Below are 25196 nucleotides of genomic sequence, written 5' to 3'. Positions count from 1 at the left end.
GCCCGCCGCCTACGCAGGGCCGCCCGCCTCCACCGCCGGTTGGGGCCTACAGGCAAGGAGAGCTACGGTGAGTGGCGGGCAGCGCCTCTCCCTGGGACGGCCCTTCTTAGGCCGGCCCCGTGCGGGGAGCGGCCGTGCTGCCTTCCAGGCCTCGGGGGGGTGGAGAGGCTCCCGTGTGGGGACCCGGTAAAGCTTCGGCTTTCCCGTGTGCGGGCCCGCTGGACTGAGGTCGGATGTGCTCGGTGGCACTCTTGCTCCTGCCAGGGGAGGGTGCCTGTCAGGACTGGAGGGACCGTGGCGAGCCTCAGGAGGAGGCAAGGAGAGTGCTTCTTACCTGACATCTTGATCTCCTGCTTCCCCTTCTCTGGGCTGAGCCGGCACCAGCGTGGTTTGGCCCCTCCTCCTGGGCTTGATCACCAGAATGGGGTGTTTCTGTAGGGAAACGCTCCTTTTTCCTCTGTGCCTTCCAGTAATTGCCTTTTTTTTCCCCTCCACAGCTCTGAAAAGACTGCGTGAAGCTGCCAATAGCAATGACTTGGACATAGGTAAGACTTCTGCCAATCCTACTTAGGACCTCTTCCTGGAAGGGTGGTTTTGTTGAGGACATTTATTTTAGGAGAGGAGAAGGAGGGTGCAGGTAGTTTGCAGACATGGTGCTTTAGATGCTGCAAATCAAGAAACTGCTTTTCTGGAGCCTTGTTTCATTCTCTGAGCAGGGTGAGGTTGATTATAGTATTCACTGCATCTGGTTCATGGTGTTAGTTCGCCGACAACTGCCTCAAGTTAAAGCAGCACTTTGCCGTTCCAGCTTTTTTGGTATGTAACTTTTGCCTGACTGTAAGCAGCAAGAAAGTAGTATTTTGGTAAGGTGGAAATGATGATCATCTAAGATTGTCAACCTGTGTGACCCAGTAGATCAGAACCAGGATTAGTGCTGAACTCTGCCTGTCACAGTGACTTCAGAGAAGGCTTGTGGCCTATCTGTGACTCCCTTTACCTCTCTGTACTGTAGATTAGGTAGGGTTTGATATGGTGTCCAGCAACAACATTGGTGTATGTTGTTTGCCCATTATCATTGTGCCTCTTTAGACTATATTCTCCCCTCAACTGTACTAACCTAACTGTTCATTCCGCCACTCTGTGAACAGAACTGGAAACTGGTTTGACTTGTAGAAACTCCCAGTATATCAGAATGGGGGTTTGGTCTCCACAAAACACCTGGTGTCATGAACTGGTGGAGGAGCTCTCTCAGTAGAAAAAGACTTGGCTTTAGTCACCAAGGCAAGAGGAAGAATGAAAGAGTCAGGCTTTGTGAAAGTCTTAGTTTCAATCCATTTTAGAGTTTTACACCTGCATTTGATACACAGGCTCCCCTGTTTACAATCCTGATGTGTTTTGTGTACTCTGCAACTTGAGGAAGTGTCTGATGATTAATTTATTCATCATCAAGTAAGAATCTTTGCTGTTTCCTGTGGTGGCACTGGGTGGGAGAGGTTATGTCATTTCCTACTGGTTTCAGGGGAGGACTAGGTAATGTGTTACCCATTAACAGTTCTCACTGGTGGCATTGTCAGTCTCCCTGTCTTTCTTCTGGAGTATCAAACGTTAAAGATCTCGAAATATAGCAAATCTGTCAGTATTTTTAATAACTACAGAATGAGCTTTATTTTACGCACAGATTACTATACCAGGATAGTCTCAAAACAACAGGAGTAACAGTCATAACTGCACTGTAACTGTAACAGAGTAACAACAGTAACAGGACTTTAAGGTTGCCCCTACACATGTTGCTGTAAATGCTACTTTTATATCCCTAAGCTTTTCAGCCTTTACTGGTCGCTTTGCCTTTGTGACACCCAATACTGGAGAGTCATACTAGCTTCTCTTTCTGTATGAGCAGGTTTTTCCTTCTTATCTGAGAAAAGGAGGTAGTTCAGGTTACAGAAGGGGGCGTTGAAGAAGTAGCTGGGTGGAAAAGCAGAGGGAAGAAGTGTGAGTAGGTGGTGGCGTGGTTACTTGGGCTGTTCTAGCTCACTTCAATACATCATTTTCTAAAGGTACATTTACACTGTGTTGGCAGGTTGGTGCATTCACCTGCCTGCTTCCCAAACAGTAGACACCATTAGTATGGCAAAACCTAGGATTTTCAGATAAATCTAGGAAGGGGCATATTCAAAACAGGTGTGAAGAGGTGGCTTTTCTTACTGCATGTGGTTACACTGTGAAACTTCTCACCACCATTGATGCAGAAAACAATTACGGAAATCTATGGAGAAAGTCCACAGAGGGATTGTAAACACAGGATGCTAATTCTAACTCGAGAAGTGCCAGAGATGCAGCTGACTAAAGACTGTGAGAGTGAGCCCCACATCCTTGCTATCTTTTTATACTCTTCTGTAGCTGTTTGCTTCTGATTGTCCTTGGAGCCTGAAAAGTTTGCTAGGTGGATCCTTAGCCTTAGCCATTACAGCTGTTGGCTTATTTTTTATGGCAGTACGTGGAAGCTGGTGAAGGCTGTAACAGAGGGTGGAGGGTACGCTGCCTAGGCTGGTTCTTTTGAGGAATGGATAGCATTACCCCTTTCTGATCATGTGCCCCTTCAGCTTACCTGCTTTCTTCTCCTTGGCACTGTCAGTGCAGCAACTCTTGGAGGATGGAACTGACCCCTGTGCCGCGGATGACAAAGGCCGGACAGCCCTGCACTTTGCCTCCTGCAATGGCAATGATCACATCGGTGAGTAGGGAGGGGGAATTCTGTCTTCCAACCTCTCTGTGGCAGAGATTTCAAAGGATGCTCTTTGATTCAGCACTTGACAAAGGTTGCTGGATTCCTTGTGTTTTGTGGCAAAGCTGCCATCTGAATTCTGGCTCCAGGCTTGCCATGTCCCCCTGCTGAAGGGGGAGCAGGAGCTCCTAGCAACAGGGTGTCCTGGTTCAGCTAGGATAGGGTTAAGTTTCTCCAGCAGAGATGAGGAAGGGATCTCCAGCTGGGTTATTCATACTGTCCTGCGGGGAAGCTTTCCTTTGTGGCTTTAGTGGCGGGGAGCGTCGCGAGCGAGCTGTCTGTAACCATTGCGGTATTTCTCTGTAAATATTTTGTCTTGTTTACCGTTATTGCTGTTTATTGTGGTTATCATTGCTACTGTTGTTGTTCAGATTGTTTATCACACTGTTGTATTAAATTTCTTCTTATTTTAACCTGGGGTTTGTGCCCTACTTGTGTCCAAGGGTGGGGGAGGGGCAACGGCAACATGGTCTCCGGTCCTGGCAGGACTTAAAAACCATCACACAGGGCTGTACTGGTGCAGAAGGAAAGGTGTCCTTAGTCCCAGTTCTTCTCTTTGGGGAGCCCAGGGACAGCGGTGCTGCCTGGCTTTGTGCTGAGTTCTTCTGTGTTGCTGTGCAAACCTCCGTGCCCTGTTTCCGGGAGGAAGTTGATGAGCTGAACAAAAGCACCCATAAGGCAGCCTGGTAGCTGCCACTTGGACCTGCAGCCCGTGTGGGCCTGACCTGTGGGGCAGAGGGAAGGGATTGATGTGGCTCTGTTTCCTTGTTTCCAGTGCAACTGCTTCTGGACCATGGGGCTGACCCGAACCAGAGAGATGGGCTGGGAAACACCCCCTTACACTTGGGTAGGTGCCACACAGATGAAGTTTACATGCAGAGGGGTGAGGGGAACACCACCTTGCTGTTCCTTTCTTCTCCACCTTCCTCTTTCCTGTGCATCACAGTATGCATTCCCAGCTTTAAAGCCTAGGAGGGACTATTTGCATTTCATTAGCTTCACTCCTCACAAAAGTTTAAGGGTCAGAGGTTGAGAAAATCAGTTTCCCTCTCTCTGCCAGCCCCAAGGATTGCAAGATCTGTTCCAGCAAGAGTACTCAGGCTTAAATGTGAAGTTACACTTAGCAGTTGGGCTGTTTCCCGTGGCAAAGAGCCCTTTGGGAAGCAACAAGCTCGATGCTTGAGCAGAAACTCCTTTGTTGTTTGCTAGTACCTCTGAGTTGTGTGTCCTGTGTTTTCCCTCCCCAGCTGCCTGCACAAACCACGTTCCTGTCATCACCACACTGCTGCGTGGAGGTAACATTTCCTCTGTAATGATTACAGTCTGTCACTTTCCTGTCCTGCCCCTGTTTACACTCCCCAGGGACACTAAGTCTTGAAGAGAGACCTCACTTTCTGTCCTTGCCCATGCATCTTGCAGGGGCCAGAGTTGATGCCTTGGATCGAGCTGGCAGAACCCCACTGCACCTTGCTAAATCAAAGCTGAACATCCTGCAGGAGGGACTCTCCCACAGCCTGGAGGCTGTACGCCTTGAAGTGAAACAGGTAAAAGAAATAGTCTCATGTTCTGGTAAGGTGGTCTCCTTCACCCTTTAAGGGTCAAATATCATTTAGCAACTAGTAGCCTCTTAGCTGCTCTGGGAAGAGTTTGACTTTTCTCTTTTCAGAGACCTTCCTTTTTCCCAATCACTACTATGGATTTTTGCAGGACCTCTCTTGGCTCTGGTAGGCCAAGGATGCTTTGAATGTCTTCTCAGGCTGTATAGAGCACTCTTTTCTTCAGTCACCAGATGCCTTGTGGCAGGAGAGGGACCACAGCATAGGGCTGTAGCTATGGCATTTTACATGCAGAGACTCTGCATTCCTAGCACAGTCTGCACTGCTCTGATAGGTGGAACAGGAAAGCAGTCACAGGGCTGCATCACAAATGCACAAGCTGTGGGCCTTGCTTCAGGAAACATATAGGAGCCACAAACAAAGATTTTCATCCTCCATGCACAAGCGGATCCTGCTGGAGTAGGGAGTCCCTGCTCCTCACAGTGAGGGAAGCCAGTTAGCCATGAAGAAAAGCTTGATGCTTTCAGGGCTAGACCTTATGCTTCTTCAGCTGGGCCTGCCTCTCTTCCCTGTTCTTAAACCAGGCACAGGGGTAACAACTAGTCCATCTGTGGCTGATCAACGCCTCTGGTGACTCACTGGGCTCTGATGCTGCCATTAGTGCTCTCCAGTTGCTTTTCATGTGTTCTTCTTTATGGGTCATGTACTCTGCCATGTACTGCAGCGTCAAAGCTGTGCTTGGCAATTTAACTGCGATTTAATTTTTCTTGTAAAAACATCCCAGCTTGGTGCAGCTGTCTGATGGTTGCCTCTTATGCCTGTTGGTTTCAGATTATCCAGATGTTGCGGGAATACCTGGAGCGTCTGGGGAGGCACGAGCAAAAGGAACAGTTGGATGACCTCTGCTCCAGGTTACAGATGACTAGCACAAAGGAGCAGGTAGGCAGCATTGAGCTACTGTGACTCACCTACTTGCATTGTGACTTCTGCATTTAGGAGAATGCAACTGGATGAGCAAGGTGACACCAAAGACACGGTTATGGAACTGTTCTTGCTCACATTGGGTAAAGTGGGCAAGTTACGTGATGACTTGTACTCCTTTAGAAAGGTTGGAATTCAAAATGCAGAAAGCAATAGCAGCTCAGTAGAGAAGTTGATGGGTTGAGGGCACAGGCATTTTAAGGCTGGGTTTGGCAAAACCACACGGGGTTGCAGGGCCTGTTCATTTTTTTTTTTCTACAAAAGATTGGCCCTTAGAAACAAGCTTGGCGGGAACAGTCTTCATGCCATTGCTGATTTCTGGGTAATGCAGCAACATGCTTCTATTTTAAGGACTGGCTAAATCGCATGAGGTGGAGGCCTTAGTTTAAGATTGTGAGGATGGGATCCCTTCTACATGGTTGTGGGACCAAAGGGGTCCTGCCCTAGTATAAGCTCAGCGTGGGTGTTACTGGCAGTCCTGGTGCAAGGGTGGTCCCTGCTGCTTGGGGATTTCTTCTGGGGTGGTGAGTGACTGCACAGCTGCATTCCCCTGGCTAATGGCCAGCTGTATTCTTCTGGCAGGTGGACGAGGTTACAGACCTCCTGGCCAGCTTCACGTCACTCAGCCTGCAGATGCAGAAGATGGAGAAGAGGTAATGGGCTTCCAAATGCATCTTCCTGATGCAGCAGGAGAAACCTTAGAGAGAAAAAGAGGAAGCTGAAGCTTGCTTCCCATATTGCTGAGTAAACATTGCTGCCAGCAGCCATTCCTGCCAGATCCACTCTCCGTTGGTTTTCAGACTGTTCCTGTTGGTGCTGCCACAGCTGCCTCATGGGGAGACAGCAGGCTTTAGACAACAGAGTGCTGCAGCTCAGATTTATGGAAAAAAAGAGCTGCTCTTTTTATCAGATGGGCTAGCACTGAATAGACTATACCTTCCCAGAGATATTTTGCTTTCTCCTAATCACTTCAGCTTGATGTAGGTGGTGGCTGATGCCACGTGCAGTCACCATCCCTGACTAGTGCACTCAGCAGCTGGCCAACATCACAGAAATGCTTGGAACAGGCACCTTTTGCCACCTCCACAGTACTCAGTTGCATGGGGGAGAAAGTGAGTGCCTCGGACAACAGAAGGCTTTGTGTTGTGAGAAGAACGCACACTTAATTCTGCATGCTAGCAGCTGAGCAAACATACTGCCTTGAGACACACATGCTGACGCTTAATCCTAACCTTCCCCAGAGCCTGTGGTCAGAGGGCAGAGAATCTGTCTGGTTGCAAATATGATACAAAGCTTTTAATCACTAGACTTAACAGCTTTCGCTGCCCCTGGTTTTTAAATCACTGATGCAAGTTAGTGCTTAAATACTACAGTGAAACACTTGCAAAAAAAAATACCCAGGTAGACAGCCTGCCCTGATGCAAGATAAGGTTTGAGGGGTGACTTAATCCTAGCGCAGTTTTAGGCAGACATCTACATCTTGGAAAAAAAAAAACCCCACCATAACTGACTTTTGTGTTTCCTGTTACTGGCAGTCTTGTGCAAGAGGTCCAGCTGCAACGGGAGGTGGTGTGTATTCAGCTGTATGTTCAGGCTGGGATGGAGGTGGATTTACTGCTGATTAGGAGTGCCAAGCCCAGAGCTGGCCCATAGTGTTTCTTGCTTGTCACAGAGAGGTGCTGCTCCAGGACCTCAAGTGTGCTGTGAGGAATGAGTTATGACCTCTGCTGGGAACCTGAAGTAATGCAGCTATGAAGGATGAAGGGAATTGCCGTTGCTAATTGATCTCTTGCTTCTGCCCCACTGTGATTAGTGAAGATGTAGATAGCTTTGTTTTGGGATCCATACATCTTGTCAGTAGGGTGCAAATAGCATCAGGGTGACAAGAACATGCCTGATAGCAATCCAAGTGCCCACCTGGGGACCATACCTAAATGATACAGAGTGTAGTAGCAATACCCATCCTGCAGCTTGGGCAACACTGGTTTCAGAGACCTTCATGTCAGCATGTTCTCATAATATCTGACCTCTTGTTCAGGAAGAGGCTGAGTGGACCTCTATGTTCAAAGCTGAGATACCAGAAATATGCATGACTTTTAGATGGGTTCATCCATGATGCCATGACTGGGACTAATGGTCTTGTGGTTTAGCTGGAGCTGACACTGTGAATACTGATACTTCATTACAATATGCTGGATGGGAAGGATACTGGGTGGGTGGGAGACAATCTGACCTTTTTATATTTTGAACTCAATAAAATCCTGTCAGCCTTTTTGGAGTCTTCAGCCAAGTTCTTTCTTTTTCAGAGTGGCTCATTCCTCCTCCTTTACATATGTTCCAGGCCCCAGGCACAGCACTGGACTTGGTAACTGCTACTTATACCTGGTACTGAAATCAGAAGTGACAATGCAAAGTTGTTCCAATTCAAACACCAGTCTGTTTTCAGATCGAAGTACATGGTTGCTGATGCACCTCCTGATCTTGACTACCACTGCCAAGAAATCCAAACTTCAAATCTAGTCAGCTGCTGTGAAACCGTACAAATAGAGGAAAGAGAATCTCAGTGGGATTGCTTAGGCTGGAAGATGGGATGTTTTGCAAAGAGGAAAAGCAGCCTTATCCAGTCTGCAGTCCTGCAAAAGTATGGAGCTGGTGTGGGGAAGGCAGCTGAACTTATGCCTTGCCCCATGGCAGATAAAATGGCTGTGCTGTGAAGAGACAGCAGGGGTATAAGGGACTGGAGAGGGACATCTGAACAGGGCACAGAATTTCTAGGGTGGTTCTTGTGTGAGGAGCAGGTGACCTTTGTGTCCAGTATTTACTTACCTTATTCCCATCTTCACAGCTGAGTCTTGGTGTGCATGTACACCTAGCTGTCAGCCTTCTGCACTCAGCAGCCTTGTTGCAGAGGAGACCATTAAGGTGCTCTAAGGGCAAGCAGCTGAAATGATCTTTATCACTGCAGTTACTTTAGTTGCTGAGGTTGTCTGCTAACTAGACACAGCTTGGAAGCTTTCCTGAAAACCAGGAATACACCTAGCTGGGACTCAGAGCAAAGCTTTTAGCCTTGAGTACATGTGATTTTGTTCACAGCTCTTCAGACCTTCTCCTTGCCTGACACTGGAGTTTTTCATAACTGCTCCTGACTGTACACTCAGAGGGGAATGGGGTACTGCAGCCAGCCAGGAGCAATTGCCTTGCTCCCTCCATGGGAGATGAGGCAGGGCAGGCAATCCCCTGGAGACTGGCACAATGAACAGGCAAGTAAAACCAGTAGGCTTATAGGAAGCTTTGCCGCTGCTTTAGCGATAACACCAGATAACAAAAAGAAAACGGGATCTGGTTTTTAGTGGGGAAAAAATGCAACATTTAGGAATCGTAGTCTATGAGTCACTGGAGTCAGTTCTGCTTTCCTCCTGAGGGCTGAAACACTGGGCTGCTTGAGAGCCAAGTCATGTGTTTAGCACCAGACTGAGGAAAGTTTTAGGTTTCTTTGTGTCAGCTGGTCATGCCAAAGCCTTGACTACCCTGCCGTGCTCAGCAGCTGTATCTAGAAAAAGAGGTGCTGAGGACAGAAAGAAGGAAATAAAAGGTTCCAGGGGAGGAGGAGAATGTGGCTTCATGCTGTGCCTAGAGCTGTTCACTGACACTGTTTTTTCTGCTGCTCCTGGCATAGAGTCTTCAGCCTCTCCCAGCAGCTCTTCCCCATGCCCTTGCACCCTGGGCCACAGATCTCCCTGTGCAGCCCATAGGTGTGAGGCTGGTGGCAGCTTTATGCATCTCCCGGAGGTGTCTGCTGCAGTAATGAAGAATGAAAACAACAACACAGGTTTCCCTCAGCTATCTATTTTTCCGTGAAACTCAGTCCAACCTCCTCATTTTCCTTGTGCTACACCATCAAACACGCCTTCCAGGTCCCTTTCTCAAGGGCAGTGCATCCTCTGCCTTGGGGCCGTGATGTTAACCAGGACTTGACCCAAGGCCTTGCTTGCCCCTACTGCTGTCTGGCCTCCAAATACAATACCCCATTTCCCCTTGTTCAGAGCACAGCTCTGCAGTGACGTGTGCAATCCCCAGCCACTGACCCTAGCAGCAACCTCCCCATCTTTACAGTCACTGCTGCGCTGTAAGATGCAACCTAAACAAGACAGGTTGAAGATCTGGCTCATCCAGGCCTGTGAAGACAAAACCTGCTTGTGTCTCACTGAGGACCCACAGCGGAAGCAACAGCCCTGAACAAAGCCTCCCCACAAAGCTGCGTGGATGTTATTAAGCACTCACCAGTGCAAGTGAATGCAAAGCACATGCTGCAGTATGTGCAGACATCAAGAATCTTTGCAACTCTTCAGCAGCTGAAATAAACTCCACAGTATCATGCCAACACTTGAACTCCATTAATTTCTCCACCTTTGACTTTCTAGCAGACTCCCAATCCATCATTGTAATTATTAGTGCTGCTGAAGAGAGAAGCCCCATGAAGCATCTCTGGCAAACCTCCCACCCTTTCATCTGCTTCCTCCACTCATTCATGAGCAAGACAGATCTCTCCTCCTCCGTCAAGGAAAGGTGCTTGCAGAAAGTTTCCTTCTTCATACACCATACCTGGCCAGTGTGGGAGAGCATCCCTGGGCAGCTCAGGGCCCGTGAGGCAACGGGGTAGAAGAGCCAGCAATTTTGATTAGGAAGCTGTTAAAAGGAGATAACAGCAAATAGCATTCCTCTGTGTTTTTTTTCTGAAAGCTCTGAGGGGAAGAGAACACGTGGTTGTTGGAAGAATTAAAATAATCAGCTAGCAACATGGTAAGTCTGGTCATGGATTAGGAACTAGCAGCTAAACCCAAAAGCAATTAAGCATAATTCCCTATAGCTAATGGTGCTGTATGTGCCCTGTCCATACCTGGCATACCACTACTCTGCTTGCAAGCTGGCAAGGCTGTCCTACCGTGATCTGCCTTTGCAAGGCTGCCCTGGCGGCTTGCAGAGTGTCTGTACAAGGTCCTGTTCCTGTGAGCACAAGGGGAAACACAGGCAGCACTTGAGCATGTTGCTCTGCCAGGGAATTAGGACCTGTTCTTGCAACCCTTTTCCATCTCCCGCAGCCCCATGTGCTTGCAGACAGGGAACCCCTGTCCCATCAGGGCTGCCAGATTTGCACACAGGAGTGTAAGCAGGATGAGCTCCTCAGCACCCAGGTCTGACACCTCCCAGCAGCATCGGGCTTGCAGCAATGCATGCCAGGGAGGTGCCAGGCACCAGAACCAGCACACGGCTGGCAGGAATAAGTTGCTCCACAGAGGGAAGCTATGCCCAGCTTGCAGGGGAGCTGGTGCCAACCACTATGTGCAAAGCCCTGACCTGCTCTCACCTCTTCCATTCCCTCTGCCCTGTGCCAGCTGCTGGCACAGCTGCTCTCAGCCAATGTGGCAAACTGGCCTGTGCAGGGTTAAATCTGAGCCCATCAGCCTGAGTGATGACAATTAGGAAAGAAAATATAAGCAAAGAGTCATTAATTAAGACGAGAAGCTGGGAGTGAGACTGCAGAATGTTAATCAGTCTGGAGAGGAGGCTGTGTGGAAAGCAGCAATCAAGCTCCTTCAGTTTTAATTAAACCTGGCTCTTTATCAAAGACATGAGACCTTTTCTTCACCTCTGCCTTTGAGCTGAGAAACCAGTTGGGAGTGTGCACGCTGTTACTGGTCAGACAGGAATTCCCTCCTGGCTTCTGAGCCTCCCCAACCCAGGCTCAGCCTCTGCCCTTTGCAATCATGTACTCCCCAGTCAGGGCTTAGCACCAGGCAGAGTTTAGGGATGGAAGTCAGGGCTTGCAGACACTTGCCATGCTAAATGCACCTTCTCCCCCAGGCCTCCTCTCTGTCCTGTTTTATTTAGGCTTCACCTCAACATGCAGCAGTCAGTCTCGACCTGATCTGCTCCCTTTGCAAGCTGGGACCAGGAGGAGCACGATAGGGGCGAGCGGCAGCTCAGCCACATGGGCAAGAACAGGCAGTGTCTGACTGTGCCGCATCACTGCTCCTAACTGCTGTTTCCTTCTCCCTCCAGTGTTTTGGACCACAAAATGAGTCTTCACCCACAGAAATGATGTATGCATTTGTGTTACCCCGAGGCTGTGTAAGGCCATGTGGGCTGGCTACCAGCCACAGCATCGCATGCAAATGGGGGCTGCAGGACTAGCCATCCCTGGGAAGGTGGGCAAAGCACACTAGACACGTTTCTGAAAGGCATGGACTGCAGAGGAGCAGCAGCCACCATGAAGGAAAGGAGCTAGAGAAATCAGTAAGAGGGATAGGAGGTGAGAGAGGATCAAGGTGTAGAGAGCATGAAACACTTGAAAAAGAAAAGTAATTCCCAGCTCAGTGCTTCAGCTGACTCCTGCACAGGGAAGGAGTTGTCCTTGGAGCTGAGCTATAGCAAGGCGTGCAACAGCTTCAGTGAGGATTAGAAATACCACGTTGTCCCATTCCTAGGGTTTCTTCCTGGTCTTGTCCTGTGGCATCACCAAAAGCTCCCAAGCCACAGGACTGAGGTTCAGGGGCTACATCTGCACTGGCAAACAAAGAAGGATCTGTCCTGCTTGCACTTGAAAGCAAGGTGGCATCACACATTGTGTCCCCATAGCAAAGTTGTCTTGTCCCATGGAGAATGGCCCCAGGCAGCTGCAATCGCCTGTGGCACAGAAGACTTGGCACAGTGGGGAAGCCGAGTACCCTGCATAGTCCTCCACCCCTCTCCACTCATGTCATGACTGTGTGACAAAACTGGAGCTGTGTGAAGTGAGCCAGGTGGCTGGACCTGGCTCTGCCAGGCACCGTGGCAAATCGCAGCATTGCAGCAATGCAAATCCCACTGGCTCCCTCCCTCACATTTGCGCTACACTGATCAAAGGCCTTGCTTGGATGGTGTTTTTCTGGGCTTCTCTGGCAGCTTGATGATGCAGAAAAATGCTGGAGAAAGCTGCTGTGGGACTGGGGTTCAATGTGGCTGAGTGTCGCTCCCCCCAACTCCAGAGCACTATGACACTGCTGGGTTGGGAAGAATGCTCCTGCCAAAATGTGGGTGCTCTGCCAGCACATCGCTTCCCACCTCCCTCATGCCCCTTGTCCTCTCTTCTGCCCTCTGCATCTAGACCCTCACTTTGCCTGCCTTCTCAGTGATGTTTTCTGTCCCTGTGGATGGCTCCCACCAAACGTTTGTCATTTACATTGCCTGCACCATCCCTCCTTTTCCCCCTGCTTCTGTCTCCCTCTCCCATGACTTTCTCTTGAACACCAGCAGTGCAGGATCTGTCTTAAAACCTTCAGCTTTTCTTCTTCTTTATACTTCTGCAGTGTCTGCAAAGTCAAATAAAACAAATGCTACCCTGCTAGTGAGTTGGGAGCACCAGACTGTAGTCAAACAGCCCATAGAGCCTCCACCACCAAGTCCTACTCTGGGCAGAGATTGTATCCAGCACACAGCAAATAGAGCAGACAAAGGAAATGGAGACAGCAGCCAGGGTGAAGCTGCTGGCATACATGGTCAGGTAGATCAGGAAATGCACATCCTTGCAGGCAAAGGCCCCAAAGAGCCACCCATCCAGGGTGTAAATGGTGCCCTGGAAGGGGACACAGCAGATGATGAAGCACAGGTTGGCCATGGCCAGATTAAGGAAGAAGTTGTTGGTGGTGTACTTGACATCACCAGCCTGTTCCCCACAGTACCCAGGAGGAAGATGAGGGAGAAGATGACAGGCACAATAATCCCTGCTGTCATAGCTCCAGATTGTCGGAAGAGGCATTCCATCCCCCTGGCATCTCCGCATCTGGCTGAAGGGACTGGCATGGAGAGAAAGGGAGACACAGCACCTGTGCGTGGCCATAGGCGTGCAGGTGTTGGTCGGTGTTGACCACAGTGGCCACCAGAGCTCTGGCCCTAAGGTGCTTGATCCCAGTCTTTGTTTGATGCCCATGTTTCTCCCAGAGACACCAATCCCAACAGGCTGGTTAAATGATGACATCAAGATCCTCATGATGTCGTTGGCAAGAATGCTGTTGAGATCAGTCAACCCACATCTGCCTGGCTTGGGCAGAGCTGGAGCCCCTTTCTCCTGCCCAGATTCACATCCCCACCATGGCACCTCCTGTGCTCCCAGCTCCCTGAAGGACATCCTGCCCTGCTGCCTGGTCTCACCAACATTCCTCCTACAGTCCCCAAGTTCTTAAACCTCTTGGGATCACTTGCTTTGGCAAGTCTAAATCCTGGCTGGTGTTCAACATGTTCAAGAGGGCTTGGCTGCAAGGCCATGTCAGGGGAAGGGGGCTCCCATGAGCTGTGAGTGGTCCTGGCACATTCATCCCAGGGCTGTGCCACCTCTGGCAGCAGGGATCTGAGGGAGCTCCTTGCTGGCTGCTCCTTGCTCCCCGTGCAGTAGTTATGCTTCACAGGGGAGAGGAAACTAAGGGCACCTTTTACTGATGCTGAGATGGTCACAGGTTGGTTGGTGGCAGCTAGGAGAGGATGGTGGGGAGACCTTGGAGCTGCCTGAAACACAACACGATGATCATTGTGAAGGAGCATATTATTACTGCAGCTTAAGGTATTGTGATTTGCTGCAAAACTTCCTCCAGCCCTGAGTAACACTGTGCTCAGGAGGGGAGCACCAACAGCCTATTTCCTAACAAGCCTTCACCATGTTGTGTTATCATGAGAACAATCTATCCTTCGCTGAGCAGCAACAAGAGGGAAAGACACAGTTATCTAGCAACTGTTGATACACAATTAACTCGTTTTTGCATCATGAAAGCTCCTTCACCCCATGCTCCCCCATCCCTCAGCTCACACCACGTCTCCTTCCCAGCAGCCTCTCTGTATCACACCAAAAGGTCGTCCCTGCCTCTCTCGCTCTGCAGTCCCCTCTGTCCTACTGGTAACAATCTGGCCCCATGGGATCTCCTCGCTCGAGCAGAAGGCCCTGGTCTCTCTCTAGGCATGCACCTCACACATAAACTGTGGGACATCTCTGGGCACCAGTGTGTCCCTGCTCAGGGAGCCTGAGGCCATCTCTCAGCTTGGAAAGCCAGTGCTCACCTCTGCAAGGAAGGGTCTGCAGCTTTGCTACTCACTTGGAGAAGACCTCTAGTCTAGCCCAGACAGTGGTGGTGAGAAGAACATGGGCCACTGAAGAGTTTGTCTGGGCAGTGTCATCATCTGGCTCCTGGCTGCCTCCTCCTGCCTGACACCAGCTCTGTTCTCTCTTCTCCTGGCTGCCACACATGTCTCTCCTTCTGGAGCTCCTCTCCCCTCTCTCTCCGTCTCCCCCTTTTCCCTCCCTCTGCTCTTGCTGCTGATCCATTGATCCCTGGGGTTTTTTTCAACCTCTCCCTGAGGCTGGGTTTGGAGTTAACTCCTCTCTGCCCAGCCTTCCAGAGGGCTCAGCTGCTCCCTGCTCCAGTGAGTAGGGAGCAGCAGAAGAAAAGCCCACTGCTCTCCAGTGGGAGAGGGAGGATGGAAGGGAGCAGGGTGCCATGGACCCTGGAGAGCCTTGCAGGCACATCTCAACACTGGGTGTTCAGGATGTGTTTCTCAACACCTGTGAGGAATATGAATATCCTACCATGGGAAGCCTGGCCTCTGCCCTGTCCTTGGGATATGAGTCCAAACACTCTGGAGCACAAGCAACTAATCGCTATTACTAGCTGCTATTAATTAGTTGTTAGTAGCACAGCACAGAGCAGATCAAGTCTCTCTCACAATATCTGATGCGGGGAAGGAGGGGAAAGGGGGTTTTGGTTTCCATCCAGTCCAGATCTGTCCTCCACCAGCATTGCCCGGGCACTGCAGTGTGGGGAGAGAGGACAAGCCACCCAGGGAGGCTATCTCCAGAGGTTCAGCTCCATCACAGCTGCTCGGGACGCACATGCGCTGGCTGTTGTGCTGAGAGCTAACAGTGACCACACAGCCCTCCTGCCCTGCCGCCATGTCCACTTGCACGATGTGACCCATTCCCTGTGGACTTCCAGGTGCACTGAGGCCAAGTGCAGCTTGGTGGCCCTTTCCCAGAAAGACCCAAAGGCCACCAGCTTCCCTTTTCTGGGAAGGTCCTGGACGCCTCTTCCAGTGATGGAGAAAGATGAGGAGGACAAAGAGGTGGTGCTGGCCCATTCCCCTCCACAGCATCCACAATGTCCCATCAGCATGGTGCGGCCTCTCCTCCCCACCTGCCCTGCTGGTGGGAGGGAGCAAGATGTCCCCACCAATTCGCTATGAGCCGTGGTAACAAGGAAAAAGGGAAAGGCCATGCCTTGCGACATGGTGATAACCCAGGGGATGCAGCAGAGTGCAAGCCTGCAGCCTGGCACTCATTGCCTGTCACAGCACTGCTCACCACAGAGGGAGCACACCCTCCTCCTTCTCCTCCTCTTCCTCTGCCTGCTCCCACCACCAGGTGCCCTGGGCCTGCTGCCACCTCCAGAGGAACCTCAGCAGCCAATGCCACCACCATCCGGCACTGCTGACCCCACTGCCCACCTGCTGCATGGCCGTCCCTCAGCCCTGGTACAGCCCTACAGCTTCTCGCTCTCCCCTGAGGACTACTCCCCCAAGCCCTGGCAACTGCAGCCCAGGTGGCTGCACTGGCTTCTGGGCTCAGGCTCTGACCCCTTCTAGATGATGACCAAGGAGCCCCAGGTCCACAATGGCAGTGTCCTCGAGGAGAACCTGGAGTCCCTGAGCCAGGACCTGGCAGAGGGCACCAGGTGCTACTGCTGCAAGCTGTGGTGGGAGGCAAAGGGGCTGGAGCTACCCAACCTACTGCCCCCGACCTGGAGCTGCCCCCTGAGCTGCTGGGGGACCTGGCCCTTCACCTGTGGTGGTGGCTGGTGGAGTGGGCCACCTGCTGCCTCACCTGGATGGACCTGGGACCCATCTTCTGGCCCCACACTGCCTGCGAGACCAGCCTCCCCAGCTGCTCCTGGCCTCCTGGCATGGCCTGCTGCCCCGCACAGATCACCCAGATCAAGCTGCTGGCCTGGCACTGCTGGGCCCTCCGGCTCCCCACACTGCACCTGACAACAGATCCCTTACCCCATCGTGGCTGCCTGCAAGTGCTTCTGACACAGAAGGGGCTGTGGGGGGCTGCAGAGGGGCCCCCTGGCACCTATTCTTGCAGCCAAATGGCCTGAAAAGGTGGGCAGCTTCCTGGACTCACCCTTGGGGCTGGAGACCCTGGGAGATAATCCTCCAGACAGAGAAATAAACCTCCAGAAAGGAAGTGGGGATCGGCTGGGGTCATTGCTGTTACTTGCTGAAGCCCCCTGGGCAGGGGGATGCAACTGCTTCACCCCTCACCTACCAGCTCAGGGAAGCATTAGCACCAGCAGAGGCCCTTGTGTAACGTTCATCTCCAACAAAGGATGCAGGATGGAAAATCACAGCACCTGACAGCAGGTTCAGACCCTGTCTGCATCAGCTCCAGTGGGCTCAGTCTAAGCTGGGGCCTCCCTGCCTGCCTGGGCAGGGCTGCAGGCAGGGAGCAAGGGCAGAGGGATGCCGGCAGGGAAGGAGTAGAGGGAGGTGGGTTGCAGCTCAGAGTGGAAACAGCAGTGTGGGTTGAGGCTGGAGGGTGTCAGTGGGAAGGGGTGCAGGTTTGGTATGGGTGGTGGTGCCCAAATAGGGGTTGGGCAGTGACCCAGGGCTGGAATAATCTGGGGAGTGGGTGTATTGAAACAGGACGGGATAGGACAGTCCCCTATTCTGAGGTATAACACATGAGATACAGAGATTCCACATCTATCCCACATGGTGTAGAGGGTGATGGCTCAAGACCCAGAAGGAAGCCTGGCAGAGCAATGTATGGGGTCTGGGGTTGGTCAGTAAACCTGGGGTGGGAACTGCATCCTCAGAAAGTGCCATCTGCCTCTACATTACACTGAGAAAAAAGTCCACGGCTTTCTGGGCTAAAAACTGCAAAGAGCTTAGATCAGACCTAGACTGTGTAGCCTTAAAGAAATAAAGAGCCGGAGGCTTTGCCTGAGAATGCAATATTAACACGATGCCTGCAGTCGATGGGTCCTGCATTATTCATTTCCAGAATCCCTCCTGCCTTCCCTGGGCTCCAGCAGTCCCTCGTGCTGCCGTGCAAACTGCAGTTTGCTGCAGAACTCGGCCTTGAAGCAGGTGGAGAAGCAGATGGAGCATGGTGGGTTGGCTGTCAAGGGGCATGGGAGAGACAGAGGAGATAGGGAGGTCAGGGAGCCTGGTGAGGATAGGAGAAGGAGGAAGAGAAGGGGGAAGTGTATGTGTGTACACAAGGGCAAGTGTGTGCATCGCAGAGGAGGGAGTCTGCTGCTGCTCTTGCTTGTGGCTGAGTAGGAAGTAGTCTGTGTATGACTGCTGTCCCAGTGAAGGAGGGCTTGAAGGATGGAGCAGGGTTTAATTGCTTGAGTTGGTTGCCCTGAGCGGAGCAGAGACACTGGCAGGGCTGCCTGCAGAAGCCCAGAGAGGGAGAGGCCTGGGCTGGGGACCAGCAGGACAGAGATAGGGGAGGAGCATGGTACAGACGTGCAATGGAGGTGTGCAAGTAGAGGGGAGCAAGGGGGTGCATGTGCTCTGGGCTCAGAACAGCAGTGATTCAGTTTGTGGGCTCTAACCCTCTATACCAGAGCCCATCTGGCTGAAGCTTCATCTATTCCAGGTTGCAAAAGAGGCCTGAGTGTAACCCCCTAACATTTCCCCATTACATTCCCCATTACCAAAATATTGCCGTTTGGTAAGGGGGAAAGAATTTGCAGCACCGTGAGGGCCTGGCACCACACAAAAGGGTGCTCCATATCATACTTTATCAGCAGGCTGAGCTCAGGGCCCTGTGAAGATGGAAAATTAAATAAAATTCAGCACACAGTTACACAACCAGGTGCTCTAACAAGTTCTGTTGGCAGCCCTATGAAAAACACATTTCTCCTCTGCTCTCTGCATCCCATAAATCCCTGCAACCCTGGATTAACTTTTGTATTCTTCTGCAGCTGCTCTGGTTCAGGTCAGACATGTTATCACCCTGTAGTTTGCTCCCTGACTGCCTAACAGCAAGTAGTGTTTTCAGAGAAGGTCTTTGCTGACGTGACCCTGTGCTCCAGCACCCAAGCAAAGCACAGCGCACCCTGACTGCAGCTGGAGCCTGATCCCAGCTGCAGGCAGCTGGTGCTCAGTTCAGCACATGGGCAGATGGCAGGACACACATGATTTGTCATCCAGAGGAAAACCGATGCAAACAAAGTCATCCTGAGAGATGACCGGGAACCACTTATTCCTGCTTGGGTGCTAAATCAGTAACCAGCAAGGCTTGGAAGAACAAATCCAGAGATCCCAGCCTGCTGTGTGTTCTCTGCTGTGTGAAAACTGCAGTTTACGGAGGAAAATCACAAGTTTCTGTCATCTCCTCTGCCCCTAGTCTCAACCTCAGCCCTCTTGCCATACTGCTGGCCTCTGCCTCCTCTGCTTACCTGCTGCCTGATGGCCTCTCTGGGGCAAGAAGCACCTCCCAGGGCAGGTTTGGGAGCACTGCAGTGATGGGCAAAGCCTTAGAGACAGCCCTAGGGATCAAGCAAGCCTCACACCCAACACCCAAGAATGGAAGGGGAGAAAGGAAGATGGGAGCTTTGGCTGGCCCATGACCTCTTTCCCAAACCAGCTGCCAGTGACACAGGTTGCTAAGAGTTTGGGAAACTCCCTCTGCCTCTGTGGGGAATTACAGCAGATGGATCTGCTGGGGTGATGCTGCTGAACCTGGAGGAGAGGTGGAAGAAGCAGGCAACCTCGGACATACCAGCAACCATCAGCAGGAGAGCAGGAGCTGCCATGCTTCAGTGCCCAGACTGGAGCTTCAAGGACTACACAGCAGAGTGTCCAGTCACAGCAAGACAGGATGAGGATTGATTGCAGCTCCTGGATGAGAAAACAAGAGCCAGACAAATATCCGTGGCACTGAAGGACACCTTTAATGCACAATTGCCAGTGCTCCTGCCAGCATGCTGCCAACAGCCACAGCCTTCCACAGGCTGCAATGTCTTGAGGACCGGTCCTGCTTTCGGCAGCATGCTGCTCAATCCTTTTCCTCTGGCACAGGTCGTAGGCAGGAAGAGCACTGGAGGAGGTGTTCACTGGCCCCTCAAGGCAGTGCTCCGTGTTTCCGTCCCACCTCAGTGAAGGCTTCCACACAGCGGTCAATATCCTCATCACTGTGCACAGCTGAGATCTGGACCCGGATGCGGGCCTTTCCCTTGGGGACCACGGGGTAGCTGAAGCCAATGACATAAATGCCTGGGGAGAAAATACACAGAGTCAGAGCTGGCTGGGACAGAGGGAGGCAGAGGTGGTAGTGGGTGATAGAAAGGCTTTCAGATCCTCTCTTCCCTCTCAATAAGCATTTCCAGGCTTCAGGGTTTTCAAGTGGCTCTGCTCCCAAGCATAGAAATGAGGGTTAGGGCCAGTGATGGGGATGGAGTGAAGCATGGCAGGACAAGAGGGCTCAGTAAACCCCCCAAAAAGAGAAAGTGAAGCAACCAACATCTGGGCAACCAGGAGGACATTTACAGCTGAAGGGTATAGAAATGACAGATTTCATGCAGGAACATCCTCTGGAGAAAGGATGGTGGTGGCACCACCACTGGCTGTTCCTTCCCTCAAGGCATTTTTTGCATCCAGAGCTCCCTCCTCAGTTCACCTCTGTTCAGCATGTCCTCAGCCATGACTGCAGCCAGCCGAGCATCCCCAAGCATGACAGGACAGATGGGGTGGTCTTTCCCCGAGATGGTGAAGCCAGCTGCCGTCATCTTGCTTCTGAACCTGGTGAAGAGAATAACAGGATGAGTAAAACCTTGTCACCCCTGTCCTTGAGGACTGCTGCCTTGCTTTCTCCCAGGTGGCCTGGCCACTGAGGGCTGAGTGTGGTTCTGCTCCACCTGCATCTTTTGCACAGGGAAAGGATCTCTTTTTGAAGTGACCTTCTGCCATTTCCTGCTCCATAGAACTGCAGCTGCTTGGGGGGCAGATGTATCCCAGCATGCAAAGCATCCAGATGTGACATCTGCCCACACATCTGTCTGACACCCAGACGCACGTCGTATGGTTTCCCCTGAGCACCCCCTGGCTATGACTTGCAAATTGCCTTTGTGGCTATCACCAGGGCTGGGGGAAGTGAATAAACACAGGTGGACAACTCATTCCTAACAAATGTCTCCCCCTGTTCCCACACCAGTATGGCCCCTCACCGCTGGGTCTTGGCAGCCATGGACTGTGCAATGGCATTGCTCTCCATGAGCAGGTCCAGGGCCTTGGACGCACAGCCCACCACAGCAGGGGGCAGGCTGTTGGAGAAGAGATAAGGGCGGGAACGCTGGCGGAGCAAATCGATGAGGGGTTTGGGGCCAGTTGTGTATCCACCTGCAGATGGAGGAAAGAGAAATGAACAAGGCATCCCAGGGGGACCTGTTCAGATGGGGGCCCCTCGATAAAGCCAACCCGGCACCTACAGCAGGAATTTCAGTGAAACCAGGCCTAAAAAAAATCACAGCTGGTGCCTTTTACCAAGAGTTTCCACCTTGACCCCAAAGGAAAATGCATGGAGAAGATGACAGTGGAAGAGGCATGTGGCAGGACCTCCCTTGACTCTGCAGCAGGGTCCCAAACTGAGCCTCAAGCCACCAGTAGAAGAGGACAACATGCATTTGTTGGTCTATCATTAGGCAGAGGAAGGAAACATCTAAATAATGCTGTGGAGCTCCTTATGGCATGGAGGATCTTGGACAGGAAAACATCTTCACCTGCAGCTCCTCCAAGAGCTTTTCCCAGGGTGGAGTTGACGATGGTGACTTTGTCCATCACTCCCAGAAGCTCATCAGTACCCCTGTAGAAAAAGGCATGTCACATTTTCAGCTGTGACAGCACGAGCCAGGGAAGCTGCTCTACACCTGATGCCTCACAGGAAACAAAGCACCACCAGCCAGGTCTTTGGTGCCCCCTCTTCTAGTAAAGGAAGAACACTCCCCTGTGGTAGTTCCACCCAAGTGTTTACCTTCCCTCCTCCTGCAGAAAGCCTAAACTGGGATCTCTGGAATTAAGAGAATCGGTTCTTCATCCCTTAGAGATGGGAAAATGCTCACATTTCCCTCACAGAAGTTTAATAGGCCAAACAGAGCACTAGCCATTGATGTAGGTCTTACACACACCTCTGACACACCATACCATTAGCATAGGCCAGGGAAAAACAGTTGCCTGGCTAGAGTAGCCAATGTCCTCTGAGGTGGGCTGTGCACATCACTGATGTGCTGTCCCAAATACACAGAGGCGTAAAGCATCCATGTCAAGGTCTACGCTAGTGGAACCAACCAAATGTGGCAAATGTGCTCTGCAGCTTTGCATCCTCCAGCCCAAAAAGACAGGATGGGGCATGGCCACACAGCTCCTCTGTTGGCTCTCTTGAAACAGTGTTGTAGACAACAGCATTGGGTTCAAACTGAAACTAGCACAACTCATGAAGCGCTCAGTAACTGTTCCCTCTTCCTCCAGCCATTGTGCACTTACACACCTCAGTGCAGTCAGATAGTTTTGCAGCTGGTGGGACCACAGAGCCCACAGGGATAGAGCAACAAGGTCTACCTAAACTCACAGGATGGCTACCATGCCCCAAGGAAGGAAGATTACAAGACAAACAGACCACCCTATGATTTCTTCTTTATGAAGACTTAAATTTGAGAAAGCTCAGTACAACCACAGGGTCAGCACAACCACCTCTTGTTAGTGATGAAGTGCCACCAGAAATGGATCCCTTCTCTTAAAAGATGTTTCTTGCACCATTATTTTGATCCAGGATGAAACATCTGCCACGTGAGAAAATGAGGCAAGTTTTCTTGCTTAGTTCTCACCTCTCACCCATTTCACAGCTTGATGGATTTGGCAGCCTCCCACATGAGATCTCTCTAGAGATGAGAGAGCTGGAAGGGAGCTCCTCATAGAGCAACTTTTGGCTTTTTCAGAGATGGCCTCCTCATCCTGCACTATCCCTCCATCTGAGGAGGGACCCACCGCTTATTCCTACAGGTGTGGCCTCACATGGGTCTCTACCTTCCAGCAGGAAGGATCATCCAACAGAATGCTTGGCATTCACATGCCTGAACAAAACAAGCACATGAAGCATCTCTTCTCGGCACACACCTGCAAGCAAGTGCACAACCTGGCACCTGGAGGATCTTCAGGGGATGGAGGAAAAAGCTGCACTAAGGGAATTAATCAATCTGTGCAAGCTAACTCCACAAAACCCCCAAGACCCAAGCATTTGAGAGTGATATCTGAGAGGAGAAGGATTCAGAAATCTGGAAGTCCAACTGCTTGCCAGGAGAGGCAAATGAGACAGTCACATCATCCCTTACACACAAAGAAGCAGCTGTCACATTAGGATGGGTCAGTGCTAAAGTATCTCCCTTCAATCCCCTCAGGTGCCCCAAAGGTGGGGTGCAAAGCCTTCAAGAAATGGCGGCTCCAGGAGTCCCCCCACAAAAATATGTTGGTCATCAGCACCTTAACCTTGCATCAGAGGTATCTCAGGGGGAGAAACAGGATCCAAACAGCCACTTACCTGCCATTGGGTCCCAGGAAGCCTGTGGCATGGCATTCATCAATGAAGACCAGGGCATCATACTTCTGGGCCAGCTGGCAGATCTCCCTCAGGGGTGCGATGTCACCATCCATGGAGAAGGCACCGTCAGTGGCTACCAGCCGCAGATGATGCTTCTGTGGGAGGGAGACCAGCATTCCCAAGGGTGAAGATGTCACCCTGAGGAGAGGGGCTGGAGAAGGAGACTGGGACATAGTCCAACTCCTGTAGGGAGTGGATACATCTAACCAAGACAGGGAGGTTGCACTGCAACCAGCTGCTTCCTCACCTTACCCATCCATGCCTACCTGTGCCTATCAGCAAAAACAATATATATGGCACAGGAAAAGGCGGAGCTCATCCTTCAGGACTGGTTACCGTGCAGGTAGCACAGCTAAGTGAGCACCCTCACATCAGAGTGGGAGCAGACATCCGTACCTGTGCATCCTGCAGTTTGGCCTCCAGGTCCTGCATGTCCATGTGCTTGTAGCGGTACTTGTTAGCCTTGCACAGGCGGATCCCGTCAATGATGGAGGCATGGTTCAGCTCATCCGACAGCACTGCATCCTCTGGGGTCAGCAGAGCCTGGCCACGCCAAACAGAAAGGATCACCCTTTGCTCCAGGGCACCACCTCACCGAGATCTTCCAGCCTCTCAGTGCAGAGGACAAAGCTGCATTTGACTGCAGCTGCCACATCTCTCCTGGCACTGCTAAACTTTCCACTCTTCTTCCCAGCCACCTTATACCTTGATTTCCTTAGGCCAGGCTCTTGCCTGTGACTTCTGAGCTCAAAACCTCCCTCTCCTTCCCTAGCAAGCCTGGGGGAAAACCCCTTCCCCCTGCCTACACTTCAAAGTGGAGTACAAACCCCCCAGGAAACAGAAGCCCTCCCCAAAACCTAGAGCTGGCTGGTGAAGAGGGAGGTGAGGGTTAATTAACCAGTTCTGCGTGGCTCCCCCAGTCCAAGGGCACCAAGTCAAGGTTCTCCACCACCAGTCACTGCCATCTAGTCTGTGGCACAAAGCTCACATCAGAGCCTCTGGAAGGCATGGCAGGCACATCGCCAACACCTTCCTCCTCCATGCACATCGAGGAAAGCCCTACAAACCTCAAAGATACCAGCATTGGCATCAAAGCAGCTGGCATAGAGAATGGCATCTTCCCGCTGGTGGAAACGTGCTATCTTCTCCTCCAGGTCCTTGTGTATGCTCTAAAGAGAAGAGAGGAGCGAGCGTCACCACTGGGGCAGCACAAGTTCTCGCTTGCCTGCTGCTGTTAGACGCTGACTGCAATGGGAGGAAACATCCAGGTTTTATACAGAAAAGGGGTGTGTGTGAGAGATGTTAGTTGTGTTCAGAAAATGTTTGCAAACAGAGTCTTAAAATGTGGTTATGGGTTTGGATGCCAGAAGCACAGCAGGGAGACTCCAAGATCCCCACACATGGGGGAGCAGCTCTGAGTTTTCTTTGCACTGAACCCAACTGGGTCTCTGAATGGGTTCCAGTGGGGATACATCAGAGTATGTTTGATAGAGGTGTTTCAAGTCAGAGTCCCTGTAATTTTGACCCTTAAGGAGGGAAAAAGACATTTAGTTTCTAAATTCAGAGGGGTGTTTTGTTTCTTTGCTCTACAGGGGTTTTTAATGGTTTAAACTGGCATATCTCCAGATACTGGGCCAGCAGGGACTTGGCAGGCCTTTTCTTCTGCCCTGCCACCTGTATCTTAGCGCTGTGCACACATGTGAGTGCCAAGCAGGGAGTCTGAGCAGAGCCCTGAGAAAGTCTCCCCGAGAGCAGGTGATGCCCCGATGCCCGGTACCTGGGTACCGCAAATGAAGCGGACGGAGCTGAGCCCTGCACCAAACTTCTCGAGGGCCTCCACGGCAGCACGGATCACCTCGGGGTGGCTGGAGAGCCCCAGGTAGTTATTGGCGCAGAAGTTGAGGATCCCTGGGGGAAGATAAAGAGAAAGAGAGAAGCAAACGGGCGTCGTAGTGGAGAGCCCTCCCCCGCCGCCTTATACGCACCAGCTCCGCCGCCTGCCAAGCGGAGGTGGGGACCTTGGCGGGAGGCGATGACCCGCTCGCTCTTCCAAGTGCCAGCGCCTCGGATATCCTCCAGCTCATTCTCCAGCCGACGGCGGAGCTCGGCTGCCGCCACTCCCGAAGAGGCCCGGGGGGTCTCGGCCCCGCCGCCCCGCAGCACCCGCACTGCCGCGCCACGCCACATCCCG

The 25196-nt window shown here is 51.7% G+C and overlaps 3 protein-coding genes across 3 annotated transcripts; 2 read left to right on the top strand and 1 right to left on the bottom strand.

Moving 5' to 3' along the window:
• Positions 1-7595, top strand: ANKRD54 (ankyrin repeat domain 54; the record flags this gene model as incomplete). Its single annotated transcript, XM_026862969.1, has 8 exons — positions 1-67; positions 498-545; positions 2636-2734; positions 3561-3632; positions 4033-4080; positions 4205-4329; positions 5173-5280; positions 5905-7595. Coding segments are annotated over 8 exons (642 nt in total), but the record flags the coding sequence as incomplete, so codon positions are not given.
• Positions 7596-15627: 8032 nt separating this feature from the next.
• NOG (noggin) lies at positions 15628-16431 on the top strand. Its single transcript, XM_026862927.1, is given in 3 exon segments — positions 15628-16137; positions 16140-16360; positions 16362-16431. Coding segments are annotated over 3 exon segments (801 nt in total).
• Positions 16432-19287: 2856 nt separating this feature from the next.
• Positions 19288-25192, bottom strand: GCAT (glycine C-acetyltransferase). The gene is made up of 9 exons (XM_026841047.1): positions 24991-25192; positions 24783-24913; positions 24073-24174; positions 23402-23548; positions 22946-23100; positions 21135-21217; positions 20583-20754; positions 20036-20157; positions 19288-19632 (listed from the first exon to the last, which is right to left on the bottom strand). The coding sequence occupies exons 1-9, from the start codon at positions 25190-25192 to the stop codon at positions 19481-19483; spliced, it is 1266 nt and encodes a 421-aa protein (XP_026696848.1). The 3' UTR covers positions 19288-19480.
• Positions 25193-25196: the final 4 nt, after the last annotated feature.

This window comes from Athene cunicularia, assembly GCF_003259725.1.
Source record: "Athene cunicularia isolate RWA chromosome 1 unlocalized genomic scaffold, athCun1 chr1_part2, whole genome shotgun sequence".
NCBI classification, from domain to species: Eukaryota; Metazoa; Chordata; class Aves; order Strigiformes; family Strigidae; genus Athene; species Athene cunicularia.
Note: the sequence above shows the minus strand (reverse complement) of the source record. Positions and strands in the feature narration are given on the sequence as shown.

What these genes read in the sequence shown, in the direction of transcription:
- GCAT (XM_026841047.1), bottom strand. Translation starts at nt 25,192, where the DNA reads ATGTGGCGTGGCGCGGCAGTGCGGGTGCTGCGGGGCGGCGGGGCCGAG. An exon ending in CTTGGCAGGCGGCGGAGCTG is followed by an intron (nt 24,914 to 24,990) that starts GTGCGTATAAGG and finishes ATCTTCCCCCAG; the next exon opens with GGATCCTCAACTTCTGCGCC. An exon ending in CCAATGCTGGTATCTTTGAG is followed by an intron (nt 23,549 to 24,072) that starts GTTTGTAGGGCT and finishes TGGCGTGGCCAG; the next exon opens with GCTCTGCTGACCCCAGAGGA.